General features: G+C 53.0%; 1 protein-coding gene across 8 annotated transcripts in view; it reads left to right on the top strand.

The window, feature by feature from the left end:
* The window catches only part of FLOT2 (flotillin 2), a 23,575-nt gene extending 1,036 nt beyond the window's left edge, over positions 1 to 22,539 (top strand). The window contains exons 1-11 of one of the 8 annotated variants that reach the window (XM_014953298.1): positions 3,713 to 3,995; positions 8,692 to 8,773; positions 11,587 to 11,677; positions 17,941 to 18,064; positions 18,492 to 18,610; positions 19,045 to 19,158; positions 19,251 to 19,370; positions 19,811 to 20,025; positions 20,227 to 20,410; positions 20,584 to 20,733; positions 20,904 to 22,539. In XM_014953298.1, coding sequence (XP_014808784.1) covers positions 11,603 to 11,677; positions 17,941 to 18,064; positions 18,492 to 18,610; positions 19,045 to 19,158; positions 19,251 to 19,370; positions 19,811 to 20,025; positions 20,227 to 20,410; positions 20,584 to 20,733; positions 20,904 to 20,942 — 1,140 coding nt within the window. In that variant the 5' untranslated portion in view covers positions 3,713 to 3,995; positions 8,692 to 8,773; positions 11,587 to 11,602 and the 3' untranslated portion in view covers positions 20,943 to 22,539. Of the gene's footprint in view, positions 1 to 3,712; positions 3,996 to 8,691; positions 8,774 to 11,586; positions 11,678 to 13,507; positions 13,599 to 17,359; positions 17,479 to 17,940; positions 18,065 to 18,491; positions 18,611 to 19,044; positions 19,159 to 19,250; positions 19,371 to 19,810; positions 20,026 to 20,226; positions 20,411 to 20,583; positions 20,734 to 20,903 lie in introns of those variants that run through there. The other 7 variants (XM_014953295.1, XM_014953294.1, XM_014953293.1 and 4 more) reach the window with 7 other exon arrangements.
* Positions 22,540 to 25,383: the final 2,844 nt, after the last annotated feature.

The raw sequence follows: 25,383 nt of genomic DNA on the forward strand, positions 1-25,383 counted from the left end.
ATTGTGCAGGGGCTCTCAGGGGTTTGAGGGGTCTCTGTCATGGAGTTTGGTGCTGCCTGGGAGGGGGGTTCATGTCCTGAGGGGACTTTGGGGCACTGAGGGGGGACCCTGTGATGGGGAGGGGCCTGGGAGATGCTCGTGGGGGGGAGTGTGAGGGTATCCCTCTCATGGAAGAGCTCTGGGGAGGGTCCCTGCTGTGGGGGAGACCCTGGGAGCTGGGTGGGAGTGGGAGGCCTTGCTTGGGAGGGAGTGTGGGATCTGGGGTGTGTGTTTGGGGGTGCCTGCTGAAGGGTGCCCTGTGAATTGGGGGGTGAAGCTCCTGAAGGAGCACTAGGATGTTGTTGGAGGACGCCTTTCCTTGAGGGGGCACTGGGGGGATCCCTGTTGTGAGGGGACCTTGCAGCGTTGTTCAGGGGGTGTCCTGCTGGGGGTGTCCCTGCCAAGGGGGTGCTCTGAGGCAGTGGGCTGTCCTGTGGGGTCCCTGCAGCTCAGAGTGTGGGGGGCCAGGTCGTGGTGCCAGCGGCACACCCCGATGCTGCTGCTTCTTTGGCATGATGTCAGGCGGTGGCACCAGCATGGCTGCTGGGCTCTGGGCCACTGCCAACAGCCTTTGGCTTGGATTACCAGGAAGCTTCCTGGGGGTCTGCTTGGTTTTCCTGGGGAGGGGGCACCCTGCTGGGGCAGAGAGGGCCACTTGGGGCAGGGCACCATGGGCCTGTCCCTGGGGTTGCCTTTTTATCCATCCTGTCCTACCGCTGCTTCGTTACTAGCGTGTTACCTGGCCTTTCGGTGATGCTGACACTGGACGCAGTTGATGTCCATCACATTTGTGTAATTTTATCATCAAATGAGCTGGTTGTGTTAAATAAACCAGCAGTGAAGTCCCCTGTGCCTGATTCAACCTGTAGCTGCTCCAATCCTCCACTGAAGCTCCAGAGCGAGCTTTGGCACAGAGCAGGCTGCATGCGGACAGGACTTAATTACCATTAGGTGATGTAAGGGCTTGCTGTAAGGGCTGGATACTTCATTCTGTGTGACAGGCTGGGGCCAAGTGCAAGGCAATAAGCAGGTTAGATACAGATGTTTCTCTCTTCGTGTGCCCTCAATCACGTTGCATCCTTTCTGTCAACGCTGGACTAGTTTTGTGGCTAGTGCTGTGATGCTCAGACCTAAACTCAGCTGGGAGAAAATGTGAACGTCAAGGATGGCTGTGATCACGGCTCCGCTGGGCGTGTCAAACTGCGTTGTTATGGTTCTGGAGCCAAAGCCTCCAGCAGGCTGTGACACTTGCTTCTGACTGGTCTGTAACCAGCTCATCTCTCTTGGATAACAGACCCGTTACGGGAATCACTGAGGAGATGCCAGGAGCAGTTTTGGAAACAAATATGCCCGCTGTTGCGGCTGCTTCTAAGGAGTTACAAACCGCACCCACCAGCTGCCTGGAGCAGCAGTGTTTCTTGCAGCTTTCCTGGTCTTCTCTGAGCAGCTGCTGCAGGTCTCTGCAGCTCCCAGCTTGGTTCTAGAGCTGATGCTGTGCTTCCCTCCGAAGGGAACCCCAGACCCCCTTCAAAATCGGCGCCAGTTGGTGAAATGCCACGTCTGGCAGGAGGAATCAGGAAGCTGTGCTCCAGGTGTGCTGGGACGCCATTCAGTCTTAAAAACTTGGTTTTCCCTCTGTTCAGCTCTGAAGTTTACAGAACACGGCTTGCAGGATGAGCCAGCAGGAATTTGTGGTATTTGCTTGCTGTTCCAAATGTTATGCTTTCCCACAGCAGGGAGCAGCGAGCTGAGGACACTCCTTGATGGCACAGCCGTGTTCTGGGAAGGGAGCACAAATCACACCGGGCTCTGCGAGTCAGAATTGGGTTCGGTGCTGCTACCAGACATGGCTTTCCTCTGTCACTGCCCAATGTGGTCTGCAAACACTTGATGTCTCCTGACAGCACTGTCCCTGAGCTTCAGGGGCAGCCTGAGAGGTTGTGGAAGCTCTGCAGAGCCTGGCAGCGCTGCACCCACTCGTGCTGACGTGCAGAGTGAATGCCAGGGCATTAGTGGGAGGCGTGTAACTACAAGCAGTTGTAGTTCCAGGAACTTGAGCCCTGTCTCTCTGGGGAAAAGCAGAGAGGACTTTGGGGGCCAGCATTTTTTTTGCATAATATTAGGTTGGATTTAGGGAGAGAGGGGGAAAGGAAGAACACACCAACAGCAAATAATATTTAAAGCAGGCTTTTGGCCTGCAGTCCTGAATTGTCATACACTTGTTATTTGAAAGAATTCAGATTGCGGGAAAGCACCTCCAAACGGTGAAGCTGATTGGAAAGTTTTCTTACTGTAAATTTAGCCTGTGCCTCTTGAAGGAAGTTTGTTCAAGTGCCTCCCCTGGCATGAGGGTTTTTTTCTGAGAAGTGGTGTTCATTCTTTTCAGTCTCTTGTGAGAAGCTTGAGTTCCTCCAGTGCTCAAGGAGCAGCTGGCTGAGCCTTGGGAATGTCTGTGTGTGTAGGAGCTTCGTAGCCTTATTTGGGAAGCTGCTTCCCAGGCATGGGTCAGCATTCTCGCCAGCACCCGCGTCCTTCCTCTGTTGAGTAACACCAGTTTCCTTCTAAGAAGTTGCATTTGGTTAGCCAATCCATCTGGGAAATGCAGAGCCTGGGCTTTTTAAAAATGTTCCACGAATCCCTAAAGAGGCGATGATGGTCTGTCTGAAATGTGGGTCTAACTTTGCTGGAGGGTAGCGGTGCTGGGAGCCTCCCGGTGAGGTTTGGTGCAAGTTCTGAGGAGGCTTTGGCAGGTGCCTGATCCATCACTGCATCCTCTCCAAGTGCAGCTGGAGCTGGTTGATTTTCCAGGGCGATACCCAAAGTACCTGTTCATCCTGATACCTGAAGCTTCCCACCAGCTAAATAGGTTGTCTCGGATGTATGATGCTGGTTTTGGGTTGCAGTTTTGTTGAATGCTGCTTTTGTGGCTAAGGATCGATCTGCAAGTTTTGAAATACAAAGCTATAATATTTCTACAGAGTCTTATAATAAGGAGGTGTAATTTATAATAACTGTATTCATCTTACAGTTAAGTAAATAGTGTTGCCTGGATCTTTGCAGTTGGGGCATTTTCCTTCTGGCTGATGAGGGCTGCAGGGTGGCACCGTGCAGCAATGGTCCAGTAGCCAGAGGAGCTTCGAGGTGAGCACCTGGGGATACGTGACAAGGGAAGGCTGGCACAGCCCACCATGTTTCTGGGTCAGAACGAACTGCAGAAGTTCAGGACGTGAAAGGAGGAAAAAAAAAAAAGTGAGGGGAACTGCAGCTGTATTTCCCAGGAGAATACTGAAACAAATACCTTGCTCATAAACACCTTGAAGAAAACAACTGTGTGTGTTTGCTGAGTATGATGTGTGCCCAGCTCATGTGTCTCCTCTCTCAGGTGAGTTAGCATGAGGGATGAGGAGGAGCAGCAGGTACTGCACACCTTACCTTGCCTTTACTAAGGTTTGTTATACTCTTACCATTTCTCAGAAGTCAGTTTGAGAAATATGGTCCAGCCCGGTTTCTCAGACTTTAGTGATTGCCCGTTGGGGATCTTTGATCTCTTTCAAAGTAAAAAAAAAAAAGAGCTAGCAGTTAAATCCAGTTTTATGTAAACATTTCCTGCCACACCCCAGCAGTCAGGGGCAATTAACCGTTTTGGAGCCTCTCTGAGCTTCACATCCTGTTACTGCATCCTCTTGTTACTCCATCCTTCTTATTCCTGCAGAAGGAACTGGTCATAATTTTGAGCCAGTGCAACTGTACTGTTTTTATTGTACTTCTCCAAGTTTTGAAAGCCTGAAATGAAGTTTTCTTGATGCTCTGCAAGCCCTTCCTGCAAGAGGCCTACCATCCACAGTGCGAGGAGGAACTGGTTTCTCACATACAATAAAATTAATGTGAAACTGCCTGGAAAACCATTGCCAGGGAACTTGACAGTGGCTCACTGTTCAGCTGAAAGAATTTATCAAGTAAGTTCCTTGTTTTGGCTTGGATAATGGAATTGAGAATGTGCTTATTGAATTTGCAGACGGTACTGAGCTGGGAATGGATTTGAGAGCTTTGAAGAGCCGGATTAGAATCAAAACGAACTTGACAGATTGACCAAATGGTCTGAAAGAAATACGATGCAGCTCAATTAAAGAGAAATGCAGAGAGCTACACTTAGGTGAGAACAGCCGATTGCATGAAAATGGAACGGGAGGTGATCCAGGCCGTGTCCTGCAGAAAGACACGGTGACCGTGCAGGAAGGAGTAGCCAGCTTCAGGGTTTCATGGGAGGTTTTGCCCTTGTCTGCGTTTGTGCTTTTAGAGGCAGAGTTCAGAACCATTCCTCAGGGCTGAGATGGTGCAGAAAAGCTTCTAGCGGCACTGATCTGCCAGGTTTAACTGAGTGCTCCTGCAAAGTTAGGTTCTTCATTTTGGCTGGCCAAAAGTCTTTCCCCGCGGTCAGTTTCATGCTGCCTGTGATGCTCAGTGGTTGCTCTCCAGCTTGCCTCAGGTCTGTAGCGTGATATTGCTGGTGCTCAATGCAGCTATTCACCACATGCACAAAAGGCAACTTATGCAGCTCCTTCTCAGGAGGTGGTTCTTCAGCTTTTTTGCAGGTGGTGGGGTGTGATTTTCCCTTGTCAGGTGCTTATTAAATCTCCAAGACTTGTAAATTATTCTTCAGAAAGCATAGCAAGAAGGGGGACAGAGTAGCCGTGGAGCTTTCCTTTTGGTTTTCAGGAGACACTCTGGGGTAGTATCTCTGTTGTGTAACTTCATTGTGGTTTGTCTTCTCTGGGTTTCTGTTTACAAGATGAGTTAAACTCAATGTCTGTTTTTAAACTCACCCCATAGCATTGATACTCGTAGCTTAAAACAAGTCATTTTGATATAGATTACATCCCAAACTGGCTAGCCAGCGTAATCTGCTGTACTGACCATCAAAGGATTTTATGGATTCAACTCAGAACCCTGCATCATTTTAAATTAATTTTTGTTAACCTTGTGCCATTTCTGCATGTGGACAAAGCCTAATTTATATGCACAGCAGGGCCTAAGAACCAGACACCGATTTTTAGTCTAGACCCTGCTTTTATTACGTGATTTTATGTATGCCTTTGCTGCCTTCTCTTCCTTTTCATTATGTCTTTTGTCAGTAACTGTTTTCAATTATCAATTTTTTTCCTTGTCTTTTTGCACTCGCTTGCTACCACCCCGTGACATTTCCCAGCACAGGGCCGTTGCTCTAACAAACCCAGCTTCTGTCCAGCTGGACCAAGCTGTTTATTCCCGATTTGGGGAGGAGACTCCAGATTGCCCTGACCTGAGGGGTGAAAGGCGGCAGCTCTCTCTGTGCAGGTGAAGGCAGCGGCATCTGCTCTGTTCTTGTGCTCAGTCTCTGGGTAGGAATGTGGTTATCGAGTTATCGTATCAGCCTCTTTACCACAATTTTCTGAACGCTCACCACTTCCTGCCGGAATACAAGCTCATTGCCTCGAGTTACCTTGGGAGAGCAAACAACACGGCGCTTGTTTGCAACCTCAAATTGTCCCAGCTTTGATGTTTTGAGCCCCGTGGCCCTGTAAACGGTGGGGCTCCTCTTCTTTTCCTGCATTGCCATCCATCAGGGCAGCGGCTTCCTGCGTCTGCTGAGAGCTCCATTTATCTACAAACTCCCAAGCGATTAATCTTACTTCGTAAACGAAACCCAAAACAAACAGACGACGTGCTTTCTACCGGCTCTGGGAATTCTCCACTCGAACACGGGACCCCTTTGTTTGGGCAGAGGCCAAGCTGGATGGCAGCTTCCAAGCTATGAATCCTCCGTTTGTAGGACGCCTGGCTGCCGTGCACTGCCCCGGAAGAGGCACCGTGGATGTTTGTGGGAGCGGTGGCCAAGTGGCTGTGAGACCCGGGCTGCTGGAACAGTGGGCGTATTATAGCTGGGAAAGGCAATTTCCCCTGCCAGATCTCATTGTGCAAGAGGATTTATTCCTTCAGCCTTGCAAAGATTTCGCTTTGTTGGTTCCTTTTTTTTTCACTTGCTCTCCGAGACTTGGGAAAGAGGCCGGGGGACTGCAATGGAAAATGAGCGTTGGGCTCATCTGACTTGTGTTACCAGGACGGAGCTCTGCTGCGCTCAGACGTCCGGCTCGCATGAAAGCAACCAGCTGGCATCCGGCTCCCGTTTAATGTGCTGGTTTTCCCTATTTGGTGTGTTGTTTTTTTTTTTTTTTTTTTTGCCTTGAACACTTTTTGACATATAATCTAGCCTGCCAGATCTCATTGTGCAAGAGGATTTATTCCTTCAGCCTTGCAAAGATTTCGCTTTGTTGGTTCCTTTTTTTTTCACTTGCTCTCCGAGACTTGGGAAAGAGGCCGGGGGACTGCAATGGAAAATGAGCGTTGGGCTCATCTGACTTGTGTTACCAGGACGGAGCTCTGCTGCGCTCAGACGTCCGGCTCGCATGAAAGCAACCAGCTGGCATCCGGCTCCCGTTTAATGTGCTGGTTTTCCCTATTTGGTGTGTTGTTTTTTTTTTTTTTTCTTATGCCTTGAACACTTTTTGACATATAATCTAGTTTAGTAAACTGTGCTGTGCGGCAACTCTGTGTAGCGCTGGGAAGCGGACATGTGGCTCACTTTGGGTGTGTTCTGAATAAGGTATTTCCTTGCATTTCCTGCAGAACAAAAGAAATATCGATGTGGAGAGACACATGTTTGTAACAATGGTGGGTTCAGGGTGCTGAGTTTTCTCAGAACGTTATTATAAAACAATTACCAGAGGTTCTGTAAAGGCCACATAGACCCTATGAAATAAAATACCTTTCCATGTGGAGCTGCTTTTCCCCACTGCCAGGAACACCTCCCTTCCTGTTCTTGGAAAACAAGGGCCTGGCTAAAAGGCTGAGCTAACGGGGCTGATGGCCTCCAAGAAATGTTAAAAGGCATTGTGGTTAATATTCTGCAGGATATTGTATCATCAGCTTCTGTAACTCCTTGCCTCACCAAAAGAGGCTTCCAGCTCCAGGAAGAATCTATCCGGGGGCTGTCTCAGAGGTGAGAGGAGAATATTCCTCTAGGCTGTGGCGCACAAGAGACCTGAAAAAGTGTGTACGTGTGTTTCCCATTTGTGTTTACTTCCTACTGAAATCAGAGGGTGAAGGATTGTAGATGGGGCTGATCTGCTGGTTTAGTGGAAGCCGTTGGAGTGATACCTTTATACCAGAAGGTGGCTAAATACTTGAGGATGGGGAGAAGGAGGAGGGTGGGGATGGGGAAGAGAGAGCCCTCTCCTGCCAGCACGTTGGCCTGGATGTGTCCTGCCTTTGCTGCTTCTTTTTGACCTTTTGCAACGAACTTAAGAAACATCGTCTCTCTTTCAAGAGCTGTCTTCTGTGGCTTCCTTCTGCTGGCTTCACAGTTCTCCCTTTCCCCTCCCGCAGCGCCGCAGCCGCGCTGTTTTCCCTCAGTGCCTGCCCTTCCTCTGCCCAGGCTCTGTCCTGCCTGCGTAGATACGTCCCGCGGGGCTGAAACTGTCTGTTGCTCTGTTGGTACAGAGCTTGCCTTGCTGAGGCCCTCAGGCGAGGCTGTAATAAGTGTGATTATGGATAACAGGCTAAGGGAGGGACCGATGGCTTGATCTGCTGAGAGATGGCAGCTCGCAGCCCTGGTCCGAGCTGGGGAGCTGCACGGCTCCTCCCTTGCCAGGCATGAAACCTAGGGCTGGGTGCTCTCTTGGAAGGTAGCAAACATCTTATTCCTTGAGTTGAAGATGTAAAAATCCAGGCAGTATCTTCTGGCTTCACGGGTCAAATCTGAAATGTGTCGGAGGAGTTCTAGAGGCTGCCCAAACTCCGGGTGCAGCCAACTCTGTGATGGACTGTCAAAGCCTCAGGCACTGTAGTAATTGCACAAGCCAGAACTAGGAGATGTTTTTAGGAGCTCAAGGGTTCTGCCCTCCTCCAACACTGACCTGCCACCTTTTGGGTGGGTTTAAAGGTGGTTTGCAGTGTGGGTGAGGGAAAGAAGATGGATTTCTTACATGGCTTTTCATGGCAAAGCTGCTGCTTCGTGGTTAAAGATACTGAAGCATGTACCTACTCCTAAAAGGGCTTAAACTACTTAACAAAACTAAAATAAAATCTTGGTTTAAAATACTGTCACTTTCTGTGTGTTACTGTTTGTCGCACCGAATTACTACTAATACTGTTTTCCAATTTTGTAAGATAATTCTAAAAAAGAGTTGCCTTTGGAAGATTGCCATGTGAAGCCCCTGGGTGTGAGGAGCTTTGGGTTCCCTGGTGGCCAGCTGCGTTATGGCCGTCCAAAGGGTGTTCCAGGGCCTCTGTGGATCTTGGAAAGAGTTTCCTGTGTTCATTGTTTATCAGGCACTGTAAGAATGCTTGGATTCTTCTGGGTCATGTTACAGAGCTTGGCTTTTTAGCACCCGTTGCTGTAACACAGCTGAGCTGAGGTGCTACCCTTGCTCTGGGGAACTTGAGGAACAGATGACCCCCCTGCAATGTGACCTTTCTTCAGCACCTAGAAGTTGGGCAGCTTTTTGGGAAGTTGTTCTGCTCGTGACTCAGTCTGGGTGCAGGTTTTTTCCTGACTTTCCTGGCAGGTTTTTTCCCTCTAATCCCCACATCTCTGTGCTTTGTGCTGTGCTGCAGGTGGCTGCTGTGGCTCTGATGTAAAGCAGTACGTATACGGAGGCTGGGCCTGGGCTTGGTGGTGCATTACTGACACCCAAAGGTAAGGAAACCCCTGTTATTTATGGGTTTTGGAGTACGAGTTAGGCAAAGCCATCCCAGTGGGGCTGTCAGCAGTATCTTTAGGAACATGGGACTGGGCACTGCACATGAAACCATGGATGAGCATCAGCCCAGCCTGCTGCCCATGGCTGTGAGCAGCCCCTGGTCCTTTGAAGGAGGTCTGCCTCACAGCGCTGTAAGTAGCTGGAAAGACCAGTATGTCCCCAGCGTAGTGCCTCGAACGTGAGCAATGTGGGGTCACTCACAACTGCACAGCTTCTGCTATCCTCTGCTTTGAGTGGTGGGGGCTGAGGTTGTCCCCTGCAGGAGGAAATCCTGTCATTTCAACCTTACCTGACAGTAAATGATGACGGGCAAAATAAAATTGCAGGATGGGGGAGTTCTATGCTGACTGTTTGCTTGAGGACAGCTGGGTATCACAGTGCAAAAGACAAAGAAGAAAAGAAATCCCATGCTTTCAGCTGAAGTACTTTTCAGGTGACCTCTCTGTCCACGCTTTTCCTCAAACCTGAGGCAATCAGATTTTTTTTTTTCTTTTTTTTGGTTGTGTTTTATTTACATAAACCCCACCAAGCTGAGAGGGCCATAGCCTGGCTGGTCAGTGTGTCTCCTCCTGTGCTGGTGCAGCGAGTGCTGAGGAAGGCAAGAGCCCTGCTCTCCTCTCTGCTGCTTTTGCAGCACTTCACAGCCACGAGGCTCTCACAGAGGTGCTGGGCAGCGTGGCCACCGGGCTGGCTCATCCATGGGTTCACAAGAGGACCTGAGTTTTGCTCAGTATGGCCCAAACTCTCATCCAGTAAGAAACAAGTTTGTGGCATGCAGTGGGCCAGTGCACCCTCAAGTCTCTTCTTCTAAAGATGTGCTGACTGCTGTCACCTCGGGAGCAGACTGTGTTCCTATTTCAAGCCACGGGATTTCCTTTCTCTCCCTTTGCCCAGTCGTGGGTTTTGCTTGCTGCTTCTTACCCACTCTGCTGCTCTCTGAACTAATGTGCTGTGATGGTGCTGCTGTCCTGCCAATGTAGCTCTTCCTCTTTAGGATCTGTGGGAATGTTACTCTGTCCTAACACCTCCCTCTTGCTCACTGAAGCAGGTTTCTTCCCTCTGTGTAAAAAAAAATAATAGGGAAAAAGGATAAAGATGTGACTTTTGGGTTTTTGCACTGAGTGATGGCCAAAGGTTCTAGTTAACCCTTACTGCCTGATCTCGCCACCTCTTTTCCCTGTTCACGTGTTGCCACCAGCAGACAAAGTGAGCATGTTGCTGCCCTTGCTCTGCAGATGACACACCACTGTAGCTGCTCTTCACCTGGGGGCCAGGCAGCTTTGCCTTATTCGAGGGTTTCTGGCTGCTGCTGGCAACTGACTCACGACAGCTCTCACTCAGGTCCTCTCCCAGGTGGCTGGTACTTGGAATTGCCAGGAGAGCCTACCATAGTGCTCCAGCTGCATGAAGAGGTCTCAGCTAACACCTCCTGCTTTAGCCCGGGCTCTCTGGCGATGCTCAGATGAGGTGGGAAGGGAAGGGAAGGAAAGGCCCAGCTTCTGGGTTCAAAGCTTAACAACTGCGTTTGATCCAGACAAGCTTCATTCCCGAATTTTTGTGAGGGGGAACTGTTGATTTGAACAAGTTGTTTCTGCTTCTCCTTTTGTTGCATGAGAAGCCCAGAGAACAGCGCGAGATCTTGACCTGCCTTGTGCAGGAGATAACAGATGTATTCGGGAGGCTGACTTAGTAAGTTAAGCAAAGACTGAGCCCAGGGCCAAGAAGTGCTTGCCAGGAATGAGCTGTCATATGATAGAGGTCTGTGTGTTCTTTAGCAAACAGGGCCCTTGACAGGAATGCCAGCACCCAAACAAATATTTTACTTTAAAACCTATACTCTCGGTTGATGCCATGGTATATGGGGCTTAATTCTCCTTTTGAGAACAGAGCCTTTCCCAAATACCATAAGAGGTGCCACAGATGGAGCCTGCTGTATTAACTTGAAGAGTGAGGCAGATTTCCTCCTCTGAAATTAGGACATCTTTTCTGGAACTACCAGTGCTGAAAGCAAGAGAGACAGCAGCAATTGTGTTGCTGTCAGCGGCATCCCGCCAGGTAGCACTAACCTGGAAACAAAAGGAACAGTTAGAGCTGGCAGGGTGCTGGGCTCTTATCCTGCTGCAACCTTGAGGACTGGGAAAAAATAATAAAATCCTGTCCCTGTTTAAGGGTCAGAAATAAAAGCAGTGAGAGAGGCAGCACGGTCTTAACACGCCTCTGGGGGAACCAAATGGTGTTATTCAGCTTCTCAGGACAGCACTTGGAAGCACCTTCTCTCATCAATGCCTTAGCCAGGGGTGGGTAGCCAAGTCCCTGGCATTTTCGTTTTTCTGGCCCCTCTTAAATGTTGGCATAGAAGCATTTAAATTATTACAAAATGGAATTTTCTGTGTGTGAAAATTTCCAACAGAGAATTCCAGCTGGCTCCAGGATGGCAATCCAGGTGGGATAATGTGGTTCAGTTTCATCTGCGGTGACTTGAGGGACACAGCGTGGAGACGAGCCCCCCAGCCCATTTATCCTCATTAAAAGAAGCAGCTGGATGCTGTAAACTCCCTGCTTGACGAGGGAAGCTGCTCTGGCCCAGCGTTATTATGGAGCCCTGGGAGAGGGGAATTGGGAAAAAAGGCAAACTGAACAGGGAAAAAGCTGAAACCTGAAAGTCTTGTCTGTCCTTTGCAATGAGTGTCTTACTCTCTGTTAACTGCTTTATATATTTGCTGTCCTACCTTTATTCCTCGCTGCTCAGACTGTCTTTGGAGGTTATGACCATCCTCTGTCGCTGTGAGAATATTGAGACGTCGGAGGGGGTCCCACTGTACGTAACAGGGGTTGCACAGGTAATAATCCACCAGCTTCCTAACATCCTGTCTGACTGTTTAATCCCTCTGTTTTGAGCAGCAGCAACAGCAGCAGCAGCAGCAGGATAACATAAAAGCTAATGGTTTTCTAATGGGACAGTTGAAATCTCAATCCCCTCCTCTCCTTCCCCTTCTCTGGCGCTGACCCTGGGGCGCACTCCACGGTTTATAGGTAATGCAGACAGATGTGTATTTGGCAAATTCCAAATTCAGCATCAACATACCAGCTCCTTCTGATAACGCTACAGACATTTGCTTCAGCTGTAACCCTTTCCTCGACAGCACTGTCTCCAGGTCTGCTTGGTGGAGAGCAGAAGGGCATCTGCTTTTTGTGTGGAGCCACAGCCAGGCCAGATCAGGTTTTGGGCAGGATTTCGGCAGCTTTTGTGCCATTTCAAAAGGAAACCTGTACATATGTGGGGAAATTACAACCATACTTGGCTCTGTGGTTTTGGATATGGGTTTCCACTTAGCCCTTCTTTCTCCACGTGGAGACAGTGCCCTTTCTGGATGTTGTCACGTTTGAAAGGACAGCATGGAGACCTTGGATGAGTTTCAGCACACAGGACTAGCGTTTGCACTGTGAGCAGTTATGAACCAGTGTAGCAGTAATTACCAAACATCCCTGCAACTCGCCAGCTAAGAAGCAGCACAGTATTGAAATTAAATTCAAAGTATAGATTAGGTCTTCAGAAGGCTAAAATCCTGCGTTAGCTGATTACAGCTGTGAAGGCATATGGCAAAAAAAATGCCTGTGCGCGTCCTGGACAGTGGGATCTGTTTTATCAGCTCCCAGCTTGCGTGCCAGTTTAATTAGGACAGTGGCCAAGGCAGGCATGAACTTGCAGAGATGCGTTTGAGCACCTCCAGCCAATCCTGGAGCAACTCAGCGCGCACACAGCGGCCCAGCACAGCCCCTTCATGGTTCAAATGTCTGACCTAATGTTCGCTGACACGGCTCTCTGCCCTGTGGCTCCCTGTCCTGACTCCCACTGCCTTCCTGGCTCGTTACAGCTGACAGTAGAGCCAGGCTTTGCTTCCTGAAGCAGAACCTGCCACGGCCAAGCATCTCTCTGGTTTTACCAAATCATGATCTGCAGGTTGCTGGGTCTGGCCAAAGTACCTCCAGCCCACCTTGGGTGACTTGAGAAAGCCCTGGAGCTGGGGGATCTGTTCCTGGGTGCCTGATACCATACAGGCATGGCCCTAAAGAGATGATGATTCACTTTGAGTTGTTTTTGGGTCAAGGGACATAGGAAAAAGACAGGAAAAGCTAGACCAGGTCTGTGTTAATATTAACCCAGCAAGGGCAAAGGCAGGGCTGCTTCTTGCAGCATCAGCCACAGGTTTTTGCCAAGCACCAGGGCTCATGTGGGGATGGCAACGTGGGGCGGGCGGGAGCATCCCGGGTCCATGCTGTGCTTTTAAACCAGTGACACCAACCAGTGAGAGCACGTGCTGCCCCAGCGTTGGGCAGCGTGGCACAGAGGGCTCTTTGGGCTCTCAAAGCTGCTAGCCTCTGGCCACGTCACTAGCCCAGCAAAAGGGAAAGGGTCACAATATCGTTTCCAGTCTGGCTTCCAGCCTTTCTCTGCTGATAAATTGCCTTTAAGCGTTATCTGAATGTCTGTTTTTTGGCCAAAGTGACTCCTCTGTCTCCAGTCACAGATGTAGTCCCTCGACTGCATTCTGTGCCTGTCTTACATTACCTGTGATGAGTGCGGCAGGTAGCCCGGGGCAGGAGATACAAAGGGAAGAGCTGAGTGTGTGTTACCTGGAAACGTGCAAATATTTTACGTTTTTTGGCAGGATTTCCCTAGAGATAATGACGTTACAGCCCAGGTGTGAGGACGTAGAGACGGCGGAGGGGGTAGCTTTAACTGTCACAGGTGTGGCACAGGTACAGTAACTCCAAAACATCATTTCAGGAATGCATGTCTCTAACTTACATCTGGTTTTCCCCCTTAAGAGGTTACTGCTGTCCAGGAACAGAAGCCAACTGCCCTGAAACAAATTCTTGTACAAAACCACACTGTCCTTATTGGTTCAACCACACTTCAGCATGTCCTGTGTTGTGAAGGGAGTTGTGACCTCTCCTCCTCTCCCCAAAAATCGTTCCTTTTTTTCTGGTGTCTCATTTGTCCCCGTGGCAAATGAGGTGTATGTGGGTGACTTGATCTGTTTGTGAAACGCTGATGTACCGTGGTGCCCTTAGAGCTGTGTGTCACCCCACAAGACCGAGCTGTTCACTCCTGAGATGGTATCAAGCATTATGTTACTTTGGATTATTATTATTAGCATGTGGACGTTGCAGTTCTTCACGGTGAGTTAAAGCTTAAAGAAAAAAATTAGTCCCTCCAGGCAGTAAAATTTGTGTGTAAAATTTCTGGCTTGAATTGAATTTTGATTCTCTCAAGCCTTCTTTGTATGTGAAAACCAGCTCTTGCTGTTTGTGATGGTACAGTTAAACACCTGCATTTCCCAGATGCTGAAATCTGCCCTGATGGAGAGTTTGTCCTTGTGACCAGGTTCTGCCTTGGGGAGGATGCTGGGAAGAAAATGTTTTTCGGTTTCGACTGAATTTGACTCCTCAAATAGGCAGCTGGATGCTTTGATTGAAAATCACTCCTGACAGCTCATTCTGGGTGAATAAAAAACAAGGTAGTGATTCTCAGAGCGCACACAAGGCTGCGGTCACCGTGTGTCCAAGGCATGTCCAGGTCTGTGGCTGCAGGAGAGGTGACTGCCACGTTCCCTGAGCTGAGTGTGGAGCCGAGGGGAGCTGCAGAGTCACTCAGTGATGTGACCAAAACCCCACCTGCGTCAAAAGGCTCCCCCCAGGGAAGAGCACTGTAGCTGCTGCAAACCTTTTAAAGACCAAGTGCTTGATGGATTTCACCCAGTGCTTCCCAAAGCAGTGGATTCCTCCCCAGGTTCATTGATTTGCTCTGAACTGACGTTGCAGAGGAGCTACGTGCTGTGTCTGTGCGTAGCTGAGGATATGAATTCTGCCAGGAGCGGTTTCTGGATTGTCACACATGGCAGAAGGGGCTGGGCACAACTGTGACTCAACAGCAGATCATCCCTCGCCCCACTGCTCTTGGGGAACGGGGCTACGTGCAGGAGCACCAGCAGAAGAGCCAGCGTCCTGGGCTTCTCCTGGCTCTAGTGCTGTGAACCAGCATCCTTGTTTTCAATTTTTCAGTTCTTTATATCCTTTTAGCTGTTAATGTGCCACGTAACCACGGTGGTCTTTGCATGGTTGGCAAAATAAATCTGTAGGCTTTTCCTTCTGTATTTGGGAAAGGTATTTCTGTGAAGCCAGCATTCCTTTTTGTCTTAGTTTTGGGACATCCTTCCATTCCCTACAAAATGGTCTAGGTTTTGCGGCGTGCGCTAGTAGAATCACCAGGTGCCTTGATTTAAAAACACAGCTCCCAATCCATCTCATTTATGTTATTCTCTCTTGTCACTGTTCATTTTTTTTTTCACTGTCCATTAATTTTAAAGGCTTAAACTTGTGAGATGCAAGGAGTTACCATGCAGAAAGCGGGCTTGAGGCAGCTGGGGAAGCGCGTGGCAGAGGTTACCTTAATTTTGCAGAAGAGCTTTTGAGGCAAACATTTTTCTTCTAATGGCTTGTGCAAAAGAGGAAAAAAGCAAATGAATTATTACTGGAGAAACACCTTTTAAAATGTTTGCCTTAACGGTGTAAGGATGCTGATCTTTTTTTTGAGGAGGGATGGAATGAGTTGCCCCCTTCCTGTGTTGGCTGGGTGCTTGGGACGCTGCTGCCTTAGGCCACACGGGGCTTTGTATCCTTTTCCCCTCACCATTTTTCTGAGCTTCAAGCTAATTGGGTTGTCTCTGCTGATCCCTGGCTGTGATTGCAGCTGGCTGGAGCTGGGTGGGGTGGTATCGATCCTCGGGGTGGGATTGTTTTATGGAGGCTCTCTGATTTCCTCCAGCTGAACTCTCTCTCTGATGTGAGTGACATTTGAAGACGCACCGAGTGTCCCGGTGCCCTGTCTGAAATGCTGGAAACAAGCTGAGCACAAATTGCTCAACTCCTGTTTGTTTTGGGTTTTTTTTGTGTGCAACCTTTGCTTTATAGGTTGACATCCATATTCAGCTGGTGGCCAGGCTCATTCGGGCTGTCCGGGATTTACCAGCTGCTGGCTGGCTTTATTCACAGAGGCTGAATCATTCCTTGCTCCTGTTAATTACCTCAGGGACTCTCTTAACGAACATCCCGCTCGCTCCGTGCTCTGACTGTCCTCTCCAAAGCTCCCGAAGGGTGGGGATTGTTTAGAGAGGTGGAATTGCTGGCAGATGCGCACCATAAACGTTGCTGCTGAGTGTGATTGGGTTTGGTATTTGCAAAAAACCATCACGTTTGCTGGTAGATGAGCCTTGTGCGAGGCACCCGCTCCCGTGCATCAGCAGCTCTCCCAACTCCCCCTTGTGTAGAGAGGGGACACTGCTGGCCCAGGGTGCAGGGACCAGAAACTGCTGTGGCCTGACCCTGTAAGGAGCCCAGAGAAGGCAGAAAGAGGATTGTCACGCTTGCCGGGGATTCAATTTGGACTTTTGACTGGGAGACCCAGCCTGAGAAGCAAAGGTAGGAAATAGGCTCAGCCCAGGTTGGTGTTTCTTCACGTTACTAAGGTAGAGTTGTGGCAGCTGAGTCCTGGTGAGCTCAAAAGCATCTAATGCAAGTCTGCATCTGGTCCCCTTAGAGGATTGTGGCTGGTCCCAGTTGTCCTGCTCTCTGGCAGTGCTGGGGACTGGGTGCTGCTGTCCGACTCTGGAGATTAAGGATCGTTTTGGACCCATGGACTATCAGACCAGGCTTTCTCAGGAAATAGTTGTGTTGCTTTTGCCAGCAGTTCGACCCTGAAAATCTGTCGGGTAGGTGGCAGGATGGGGTCCGTAGGCTGTGAACCCATCAAGAGCATGCATTGGAACCCTCAGGGGGCCTTTGTGCAGCACCTGAAGCTTCTGAGGTCTCTGGGCCAGGACCATTCTGGCATCGCAGGTAGCAGGAGGTCCAACCAGAGCCCTTGGGGCAGGACACAGGGTGCCACCAGCATCTCATGGGACAGGAGGTGCTGCCCAGCCCTGATGTCTCCATGAGAGGGTGCTGTGGGACCCTCTCAGTGCCCAGAGGCACTGGTATGGCCCTGCTTCCCTCACCAGCGATACCAGACACACCGACATCCCAGTGTCCAGGCTTTCCTGAACCCTCCGACTAGACCTGGCCACCAAGAGCTGTCACCTCGGTGGGTTGTAGCTCCTCATAGCTGGTTCCTGTAGAGCTCCATGAGCACACATCTCCACTGCCTAACATACTCCATAGGGAATTTTAATACACTTTGCCTTTAAAAAGCATCCCTTTGACCAGCAGGACCACCTTAAGACCTTGGCTTGTCTGGACCTGGGGATGCTTTTACATCTGGCCCTGATGGTGGGAGGGGAGAGTGGTGCTGGAGTGGCCATGTCCCACCTCTGGGTATCGATACTAGACAGACACTGTGGAGCAGGACAGCCAGGTCCTGGCCATGGCACACTGGGATCACTGTGAAGGGTGGCTGGGAGTTCCCAGCCACGAGCAGGATCAACCAATGTGCTGCGGCCATCTCCTCTCATCTCTCCTTGCAGGGAGCACCAAATGAAGCCCCTGTCCCCAGGCTGCTCCTTGGGCATTGGAGAGTCTTCCTTGTTCTCTGCCTTTCCTATGTCAGAAAAATTAATTCTAGTGAAGGAGGAGGAAGAGAAAGGTAACAAAATGTTTTTTGGCCGTGAGTAGTAATAGAAACCCTTCTCTCCTAGGTGTCAGTGGCTGAACTGGTAGTTCAGGGCTCTTTGGTAGAGTTTTCATCAGGTGGGACTTGTAGGGCCTGGCTTTGTCCCCACATCACCCAGTGGCCACTGCTGTGGGAGCTGCAGGGAGCACCTCTCCGTGCTGAGCTGCAGTGGGGGTCTGGAGAGGGGTCTGCCCCAGATGCTGCTGCATGTGCCTGTGGCAGGGCTGTCCCCAGCAGCAGTGAGCGGGGGCTCCCTGCCTGGTCCCGTGGCCTGGCTCAGCGTGGTGACAGCTCAGCATGGTCCCTTGGAGCATTGGTAGCACAGGGGTCTGGCAGCCTGGTGGTGGTACTTGCTGCTTCTGCTGCTGCTGTTGGCTGCCTGTCCCTCTTCAGATAGGTGCCTTCAGTCCCTTTGGGTTTGTCTCCTCTCTCCAGGTGAAGATAATGACTGAGAAGGAGCTCCTGGCTGTGGCCTGTGAGCAGTTCTTGGGGAAGAACGTGCAGGATGTGAAGAACGTGGTCCTTCAGACGCTAGAGGGGCATCTGCGCTCCATCCTAGGTGAGGAGGGTCTCACACTCTTGAAGGCATCTTGAGTAGCTTTCTCTCTTCTCTGCTGGCTGGTCCCAGCAGTGTTGCTGCCACCCCAGCAGCCACAGTGGGTGCTTCCTCTGCTGGCTGCAGAGGTGGCATCTTAGATGGTTCCTCCCCGACAGCAGCTCCGGCTGTGTTGCTGGGTGTTGTGATAAGTGAGTTTTCAGTGCCTGTACTAAGAGATGTCTGAGTCCCTGGGGGTTACAGGTGCGTGGGGTGGTTGTGCTTGTGAGACTGAGACATTGGTCTGCCCTGCAGGGTCTGGGCAGAGGATTACACCCTTGCACCCAGGCCTAAAGAGATTAGGGGCAAGGAGGGTGTTGCTGATCTTAGGCCCACGCCATTGTGTTCTAATTGTTCCAAATAAAGCACTTTGCCTTCTGTCCCTCTGCAGGAACCCTGACGGTGGAGCAGATCTACCAGGACAGGGATCAGTTTGCCAAGCTGGTGCGGGAGGTGGCAGCTCCCGATGTGGGTCGCATGGGTATCGAGATCCTGAGCTTCACCATCAAGGTACACCCAAGGCGCAGGGTGCTGCCCCACGGGGCACCGGGCAGCTCTGTAGAAGCAGCACAACAGAGCCTGGCCCTGGCTTCTCTGCTGCAGGTGGCTGGAAGGCTCAGGCTGACAGCCTGCCCTAGCCCAGGGGAGTTTCCATGACAGCATGTCCTGTATCCAGGCAGCTGGGCAAAGAGAACCCAGTTCACTGCCTCTGTAAACACAGCACAGCTCCTGGAAAGAGCTCCCTGATAACCAAGCCTCTGGGGAGCCAGAGGGAAGATGTTGGGAGAGCCCACCTCTCCTTGTGTTTCTGTTTGGCATCAGGCTGACATGGCTCTTTCTGACCCTCTTCTAACCACACAAATGGTCGCTCTGAGCTTCAACGGGAAGGGAGCAAGATGGAGCAGCTCGTTTGAAGTGGTTGTGACTTCTCTTCCCCTCTCCAGGACGTCTATGATAAAGTGGATTACCTGAGCTCCCTGGGCAAGACTCAGACTGCGGCCGTGCGAAGGGACGCAGACATCGGTGTGGCAGAAGCCGAGCGAGATGCTGGTATTCGGGTGAGTCTGGAGATGTGCTGGGCATCCCCAGAGCAGCTTGTTTTGCTCCAGCTGCACACCCTGGAGCTCTGCTCTCTGTTTCCTCTCTGCAGGAGGCAGAGTGCAAGAAAGAAATGCTGGATGTCAAGTTCATGGCAGATACCAAAATAGCAGATTCCAGACGGGCTTTTGAATTGCAGAAAGCTGCCTTCACTGAGGAGGTCAACATTAAGGTGAGAGGTATCTGACAGCCCACTGCTGTTCCCTGGCTGGTCCATGATGGTGGTGGCAGCTCTGGGACTTGCCAGCTTCCTCCTCCTGCGTGTGTTAGGAGAGCTGGAGGTGGAGAACCCAGGTTTCTATGTCACAGTGTGAGCTCCTTGCAGCAGATTCCTCTTCTGCCCTGTTTGCAACAGTTAGGTGGACTGGGAGGAGAGGAAAGGATGGGGAGGGTCATCCAAGCTGAACCTGGAGCTGACTGAGCTCAAGTGCTATGGGAAGAACTCACAGGGAAGTACAGCAAGAACTGCTCTGAGGATGGGGACATCACCTCTGGTTGGAGGTTTGGTCCAGAGCAGGAGCCACGTCTGTTTGCGGAGCCTACCAAGGGTCATTATGTCTGTGCACAGGAGCTCATGGCCAAGACCCCTCTTCTCATCTCTCCCCTGTGCAGACTGCGGAGGCCCAGCTGGCCTACGAGCTCCAGAGCGCCCGGGAGCAGCAGAAGATCCGCCAGGAGGAAATTGAAATCGAGGTGGTGCAGCGCAAGAAGCAGATCGATGTGGAAGAGAAAGAGATCATCCGGATGGAGAAGGAGCTGATTGCCACCGTGAAGCGGCCGGCCGAGGCCGAGGCCTACCGCATCCAGCAGATCGCCGAGGGCGAGAAGTGAGTGAGACCCTCACCCCATCCAGCCCTGAGCCCGGCTGCACGCTGGGCTGGGGTGAGGTGGGACCAAAATGTGGCAGGTCCTGCCCTGAGACCCAGCTCCTGGGCTCTCTGTGGGGCAGGAAGGTGGCTGAGGGAGGGAGGGAGGGAGGCAGCGCTGTGGGGATCTGGGCAGCTGGAGGGCTGGGTTTCCCTTTCCAGGGTGAAGCAAGTCCTCCTTGCTCAGGCGGAGGCGGACAAGATCCGCAAGATCGGAGAAGCGGAGGCCTTTGTGATCGAGGCCATCGGGATGGCGGAGGCCGAGAGGATGAAGTTGAAGGCTGAAGCGCTCCAGAAGTACGGAGATGCTGCCCAGCTGGCTCTCGTGCTGGATGCTCTGCCTGAGGTGAGGAGGGAGCAGCTTTCCCCCACTGTGGGCAAACGGTGGGGAGTTCCCAGGCTGGACCAGGCCTCCTTGGGGCACGGAGAAGGCCCCATGCAGTGGGGACCTTACCCAAGAGGCTGGTGAGCAGCTCCTTGACTCTCTGCTCATCCCACCCTCTTTCCCTGCCTCCCCAGATCGCTGCCAAAGTGGCTGCTCCCCTTTCCAAAGTGGACGAGATCGTTATTCTCGGCGGAGAGAACAACAACAAGACGGCGGAGGTGAACCGTCTGCTGGCCGAGATCCCCGCCTCCGTGCGCGCCATCACTGGTGTGGATCTCACAAAGGTGAGCTGGGCACTGGCAAGCTGGAGATTCCTGCAGCTTCTAGGCCACGGGGACTTGCCTGAAAACTTTCAGACTCCTCAGGAGCCTCTTCTTCCCCAGCTGCAGAGGACAGGCAGCTCCCTGCCCTCCCCCTCTTCCATCCTAACAGCTTCTCTCTTCCCCCCCTACAGATTCCCCTGATCCAAAAAGTCACTGGGACCCAGGCATGAGGCTGGTCAGCCCGAAGCCGGTGAAGATGACCCCCTGTTATGCACTCAGACATCAACTGCCTTCAACACGTGGGAATTCCTTTTATATCAAAGACAATCGGAGTTTCGTTTTTGAGCTCTGGTGCCTTATTTTGTAGGGCCAGAAAGATGCATGTCCAATCAAGCCACTGTTTTTATTACAAAGGGTGGGAGGGGATTTATTTTGTAATTAAACGGTAAATTATATCGGGCTGGGGTTTGGATCTGGCAGCTTGTCTGGTGTTGCAGTCCCGGTGCCTTGCTGTTCTCTGTCCTCAGGTGACCGCCCAGAGCTCCGAGCAGAGGCTTGGTGGGACGTGGAGTATGGAGCTGTGGGAAGAGAACAGCCAGGACCCACCTCCCCTGGGCTCCCTGCCCTCCCGTAGCCACCCTCCTGGGCACTGCCCAACCTCTGCCTCTGCCCACAAGCTGGTTTTTGTCTGGCTTTCTCCCTCTGAGTGTCTCACCCACAGGGCCCCCCCAGTGCTGGCTGTCCTGCCCAGGTTGGACTCCCTGGAGGTGACAGTCACAGTCCTGGGAGGGTGACAATCAGGGACCGTCGATGCCCGCTCCCGTGCTGCCTTCCCTCGGGCATGTTTCCTCCTGGGGTCTGGAGGTGGGAGAGCTTTTAGGGGGGGCTGATGGAGCGTTATTGGAGGGAGCCCAACTCAGCCCTGCTCTGAGCCAGGCTTGGTGAGGTCCCGCCACCAGCAATGCCAAAAAGCTGTGCTGTACCAAAGCCACCCCATCCTCCGAGAGGGAGGTGAGACCCCTGAGGCTGCTGTCCCCGAGTGCCATGGGACACCTTGCCCCCCATAACTGCTAATGCCACGGATAAAGGGGCACAGAGAAGCCAGGCAGGGCACTGCCGTGGGGACAGGGCAGGGTTCTCCACCGCCGTGGCCTGTCCAGCTGGCCAGGGACCAGTGCTCCTGGGGCTGTGGCTGTGACAAGCAGCCCTGCTGGCCCCCTGCCTCTTATGGCCAGTGGCTTTGCTGCCCTGATGACAATGTGAAAGAGGTTGTCCCCTGTGTGTGTGTCCCACACTCCCTACAGTGCCATGGGGGCTCTGTGCTGGCCCGTGCCCCTTCCCCCCCGTCTTGTCCCCTGTGCTCAGTGTGGCTGTAGCAGCCAAAACCATGTGTCAAGTCAGCCCAGTGGGGTTTTGGTGACCTGTGCTGGTGCTGGGGGTCCCTTTGCCCTTCACCCACAGCTCGGTGCCACCCTCCCCATTGCCATAGGGTGAGCACAGGTCCCCCCCTCTGCCCTCCTGGCCATAACCCCGGTACTGGCCAGTCCCTTGGCCAGGAGTGACCCGCTGTGGGGCCAAATGGGTGCCGTGGGGCCAAATGGGTGCCATGGGGCTGCCGGCACCCCATTCCCCCTTCTCTGCTGCCGGGGGGTGGGGAGGACCGGCCTTATCAGCCCCTGGCTTGTGCTGGTCCCAGGGGGCCACCGGCACAGATCTGGCGCTCGCCGGTGGGTGTGCCGGGCGAGGCCCACTATCTGCATGTGCGTGTGCATGTCTGTGTCCCCCCCCTGTCACTGCTGTACGATAATAAAGCCTTGTCACCACCTGCCTTGGCTCTCATCCTCTGTCTCCTGCACCCATCTTCCACCCGTCACCCCCCCAGAACCCCCCAGGCACTGCCAGAGCTGGTGCTTGACCAGCCGTGGCTTGAACTTGCTGGCCTTGAAGTGGGCACCCTTTGGGATGGGGGATGTGTGGAAGTGAGGTCCCAGCTCATGCTGCTCCTACTAAGCTCCTGGGAGCTCACGGGCTCTCTGTGGTCAACTGTCTCCCTGTAGGCTCCTTGTGCCATCCCTGGGGCAACTCCTGGCCCAGTCTTAGGTGGGGTAAAGCTCCTGCTCCTCATGTGTGAGCACGGAGCCAAGGGCCACCAAGGGTGGCTGGTGACCTCCAGCTGCATAGAATCATAGGATGGTCAGAGTTGGAAGGGACCTTAAAGATCATCTCCTTCCAACCCCCCTGCTCTGGGCAGGGACACCTCCCACCAGACCAGGTTGCTCCAAGCCCCATCCAGCCTGGCCTTGAACTCCTCCAGGGATGGGGCAGCCACAGCTTCTCTGGGCAACCTGTTCCAGTGTCTCACCACCCTCACAAGAAAGAATTTTTTCCTACTACCTGATGTAAATCTCCCTCTTTTCAGCTTAAAACTGTTAGCCCTCACCCTGTCACTGGTAAAAAGTCTCTCTCCAGCTTTCTTTTAGTCCCCCCTTCCACAGAGGCTTGTCCCAGGCTCCTTCCCAAAGGGCTGGAGCTGGATGCCCGGAGCCGTGGCTGGTCCTGGGGGTGATGGAAACGCTCCAGGGTTGGGAAGGGCTGAAGTCACAGAACCATGGAACGGTTTGGGTTGGGAAGGAACCTTAAAAAGATCATTCTTGGTGTCATGCCCGGAGCCGTGGCTGGTCCTGGGGGTGATGGAAACGCTCCAGGGTTGGGAAGGGCTGAAGTCACAGAACCATGGAACGGTTTGGGTTGGGAAGGAACCTTAAAAAGATCATTCTTGGTGTCAACCTGTGAGTGGGAACTCACCAGGGGGACTTTGCTGCACTGCCCTTCCCGGGGTGAAGGTGGATCCCTCATGAAGACCCTCTGTGCCCCCCCCCAGGGCTGTGCAGGGGCACGGACAGGACAAAGGGCCCTGTCCCATGTGCCCCACAGCAGGGTGGCCCTGCAGATAGGCTGGGTGGGGACAGCTCGGCAGCCACCCCCACCCTGGTGGCTCCTTATCTCCCCCCAGATACACTGCCCTGGAGCAGCACGGCCGGAGGGAGGGCTGTGACACCCGGGGGTCCCTACACCAGCTCCACAGCCAGTCTGGGGGGACACTTGGGGTCCCTCTGCCCCCCGGGGTGCAGGGCCATGGGGCAGGGCTGCCCTCATGTGCTGTGGGTGCTGAGCAGGATCGGGGGGCAGCCCGGATGGGGACAGCCCCATGGGGCTCACCTGGGGCTGGGCAGGCTTGGGGGGTTCTTGGGGACACTTTGCCTACGTCACTCCTCTTGGTGCTGGGGTGCCTGTGCCACAGTTTGGGGAGCAGTACAGCCCCCCGCGGACACCTCTGGGTCACAGCAGGGGCTGAAGACAGGAGGGGACAGTCCTTTGCAGCCCCCAAATCCTGGTGTCCACTTGCCCAGGGACAGGCTAGCGCCAGGGCTTGACCATGTGCCACCTCCTGCCAGGGTCTGGCCAGGTTGGAGGGGCATGTGGGGGGTGATGCTGCCCCTGTTCCTGTCACCCAGAGGTGACAGCGGGTCTGGGGACACCTCGCGTGGCAGGGCAGGGTCCCTGATAGCTGGACGGTGCTGCTTATCGTGGCCCCCAGGCAGACGGTCCCGGGGGGGGATTATCACCTCCCCACAGGCGGGTTCCAGGAACATCGGTGCAAACAACGGGGTGGGATGGCCCTGCAGGGACAGACAGGGCTGGGGACACGCATGGTTGGGGGACACGTATGGTTGGGGGACATGTATGACCAGGGTCATGCACAGGTGACACACATAGCCAGGAGCTGCAGCCATTTGGGGACATTCATGCCCAGAGGGGCATGTCCTTTGGGGACACACAGCTGGGGGATACATCCCTTCAGAGGACACTTTTCCCTGAGGGGGGTGACATGCGGGCAGGGGACACGTGTTCCCAGGGGACATGTCCCTCCAGGCTCACACAGGGCTGGGGGACACATACTTTTTGGGTGGGATGGACACGCAGCCAGGGGATGTGTCCCTCAGGGGAGCATCTATGGCCAGGGGACACAGCGCTTTGGTGGGGGTACACAAGGTCCCTGCACCCCCACACCAATGCCTCATCCGGGGGTGTCTGCACCCACATGTCCCCCCACCACCACACTGGACCCCGTCCCCATGGGCCTGACACCTGCCATGTCCAAAGCCCCCATCCATCAACTGGGAACCAGTTTCTTCCAGTTTGGGAATGGCCAACTATGAGGAGGGACCATCCTGGTGACCACAGGGGTCAAGGCAGGAGGATGGGGGCGTCGCGGGGGGTCACCCCCTCTGCAAAGGCACAGGGGGTGGGCCCCTCACAAGTCCCCCATCCCCAAGATCCCCATGGGCTATGATGCCAGGCTAGGGGGGAGCTGCCCCCCCGGGCACGAAGGGGTTAAGGGCCCCCGTCCAGCTGTGCAGTGCAGATGTGAGATATGCAGATGAGGCAGAGCAGGTTTTATAAGGCGGGTGCAGACCCAGCACCCCGCAAAGCCCCAGTGCCACCCCCAGAGGTAGGTGCCACCTCCTGGGGAGCTGCTGTCCTGCTCTGAGGTGGTGGGAGAGGGGGGACAAGGAGGGGGTAGGGGGCAAGTTGGGGTTGGGGGGGTTATTGGGAGCCTTCATCCTGCTCTGGGCTGGTGGGACTGGGGGGGATAAGGAGGAGTTAGGG

The sequence above is a fragment of the Calidris pugnax genome, unplaced genomic scaffold (genome assembly GCF_001431845.1).
Source record: "Calidris pugnax isolate Ruff unplaced genomic scaffold, ASM143184v1 scaffold133, whole genome shotgun sequence".
Classification (NCBI taxonomy): domain Eukaryota; kingdom Metazoa; phylum Chordata; class Aves; order Charadriiformes; family Scolopacidae; genus Calidris; species Calidris pugnax.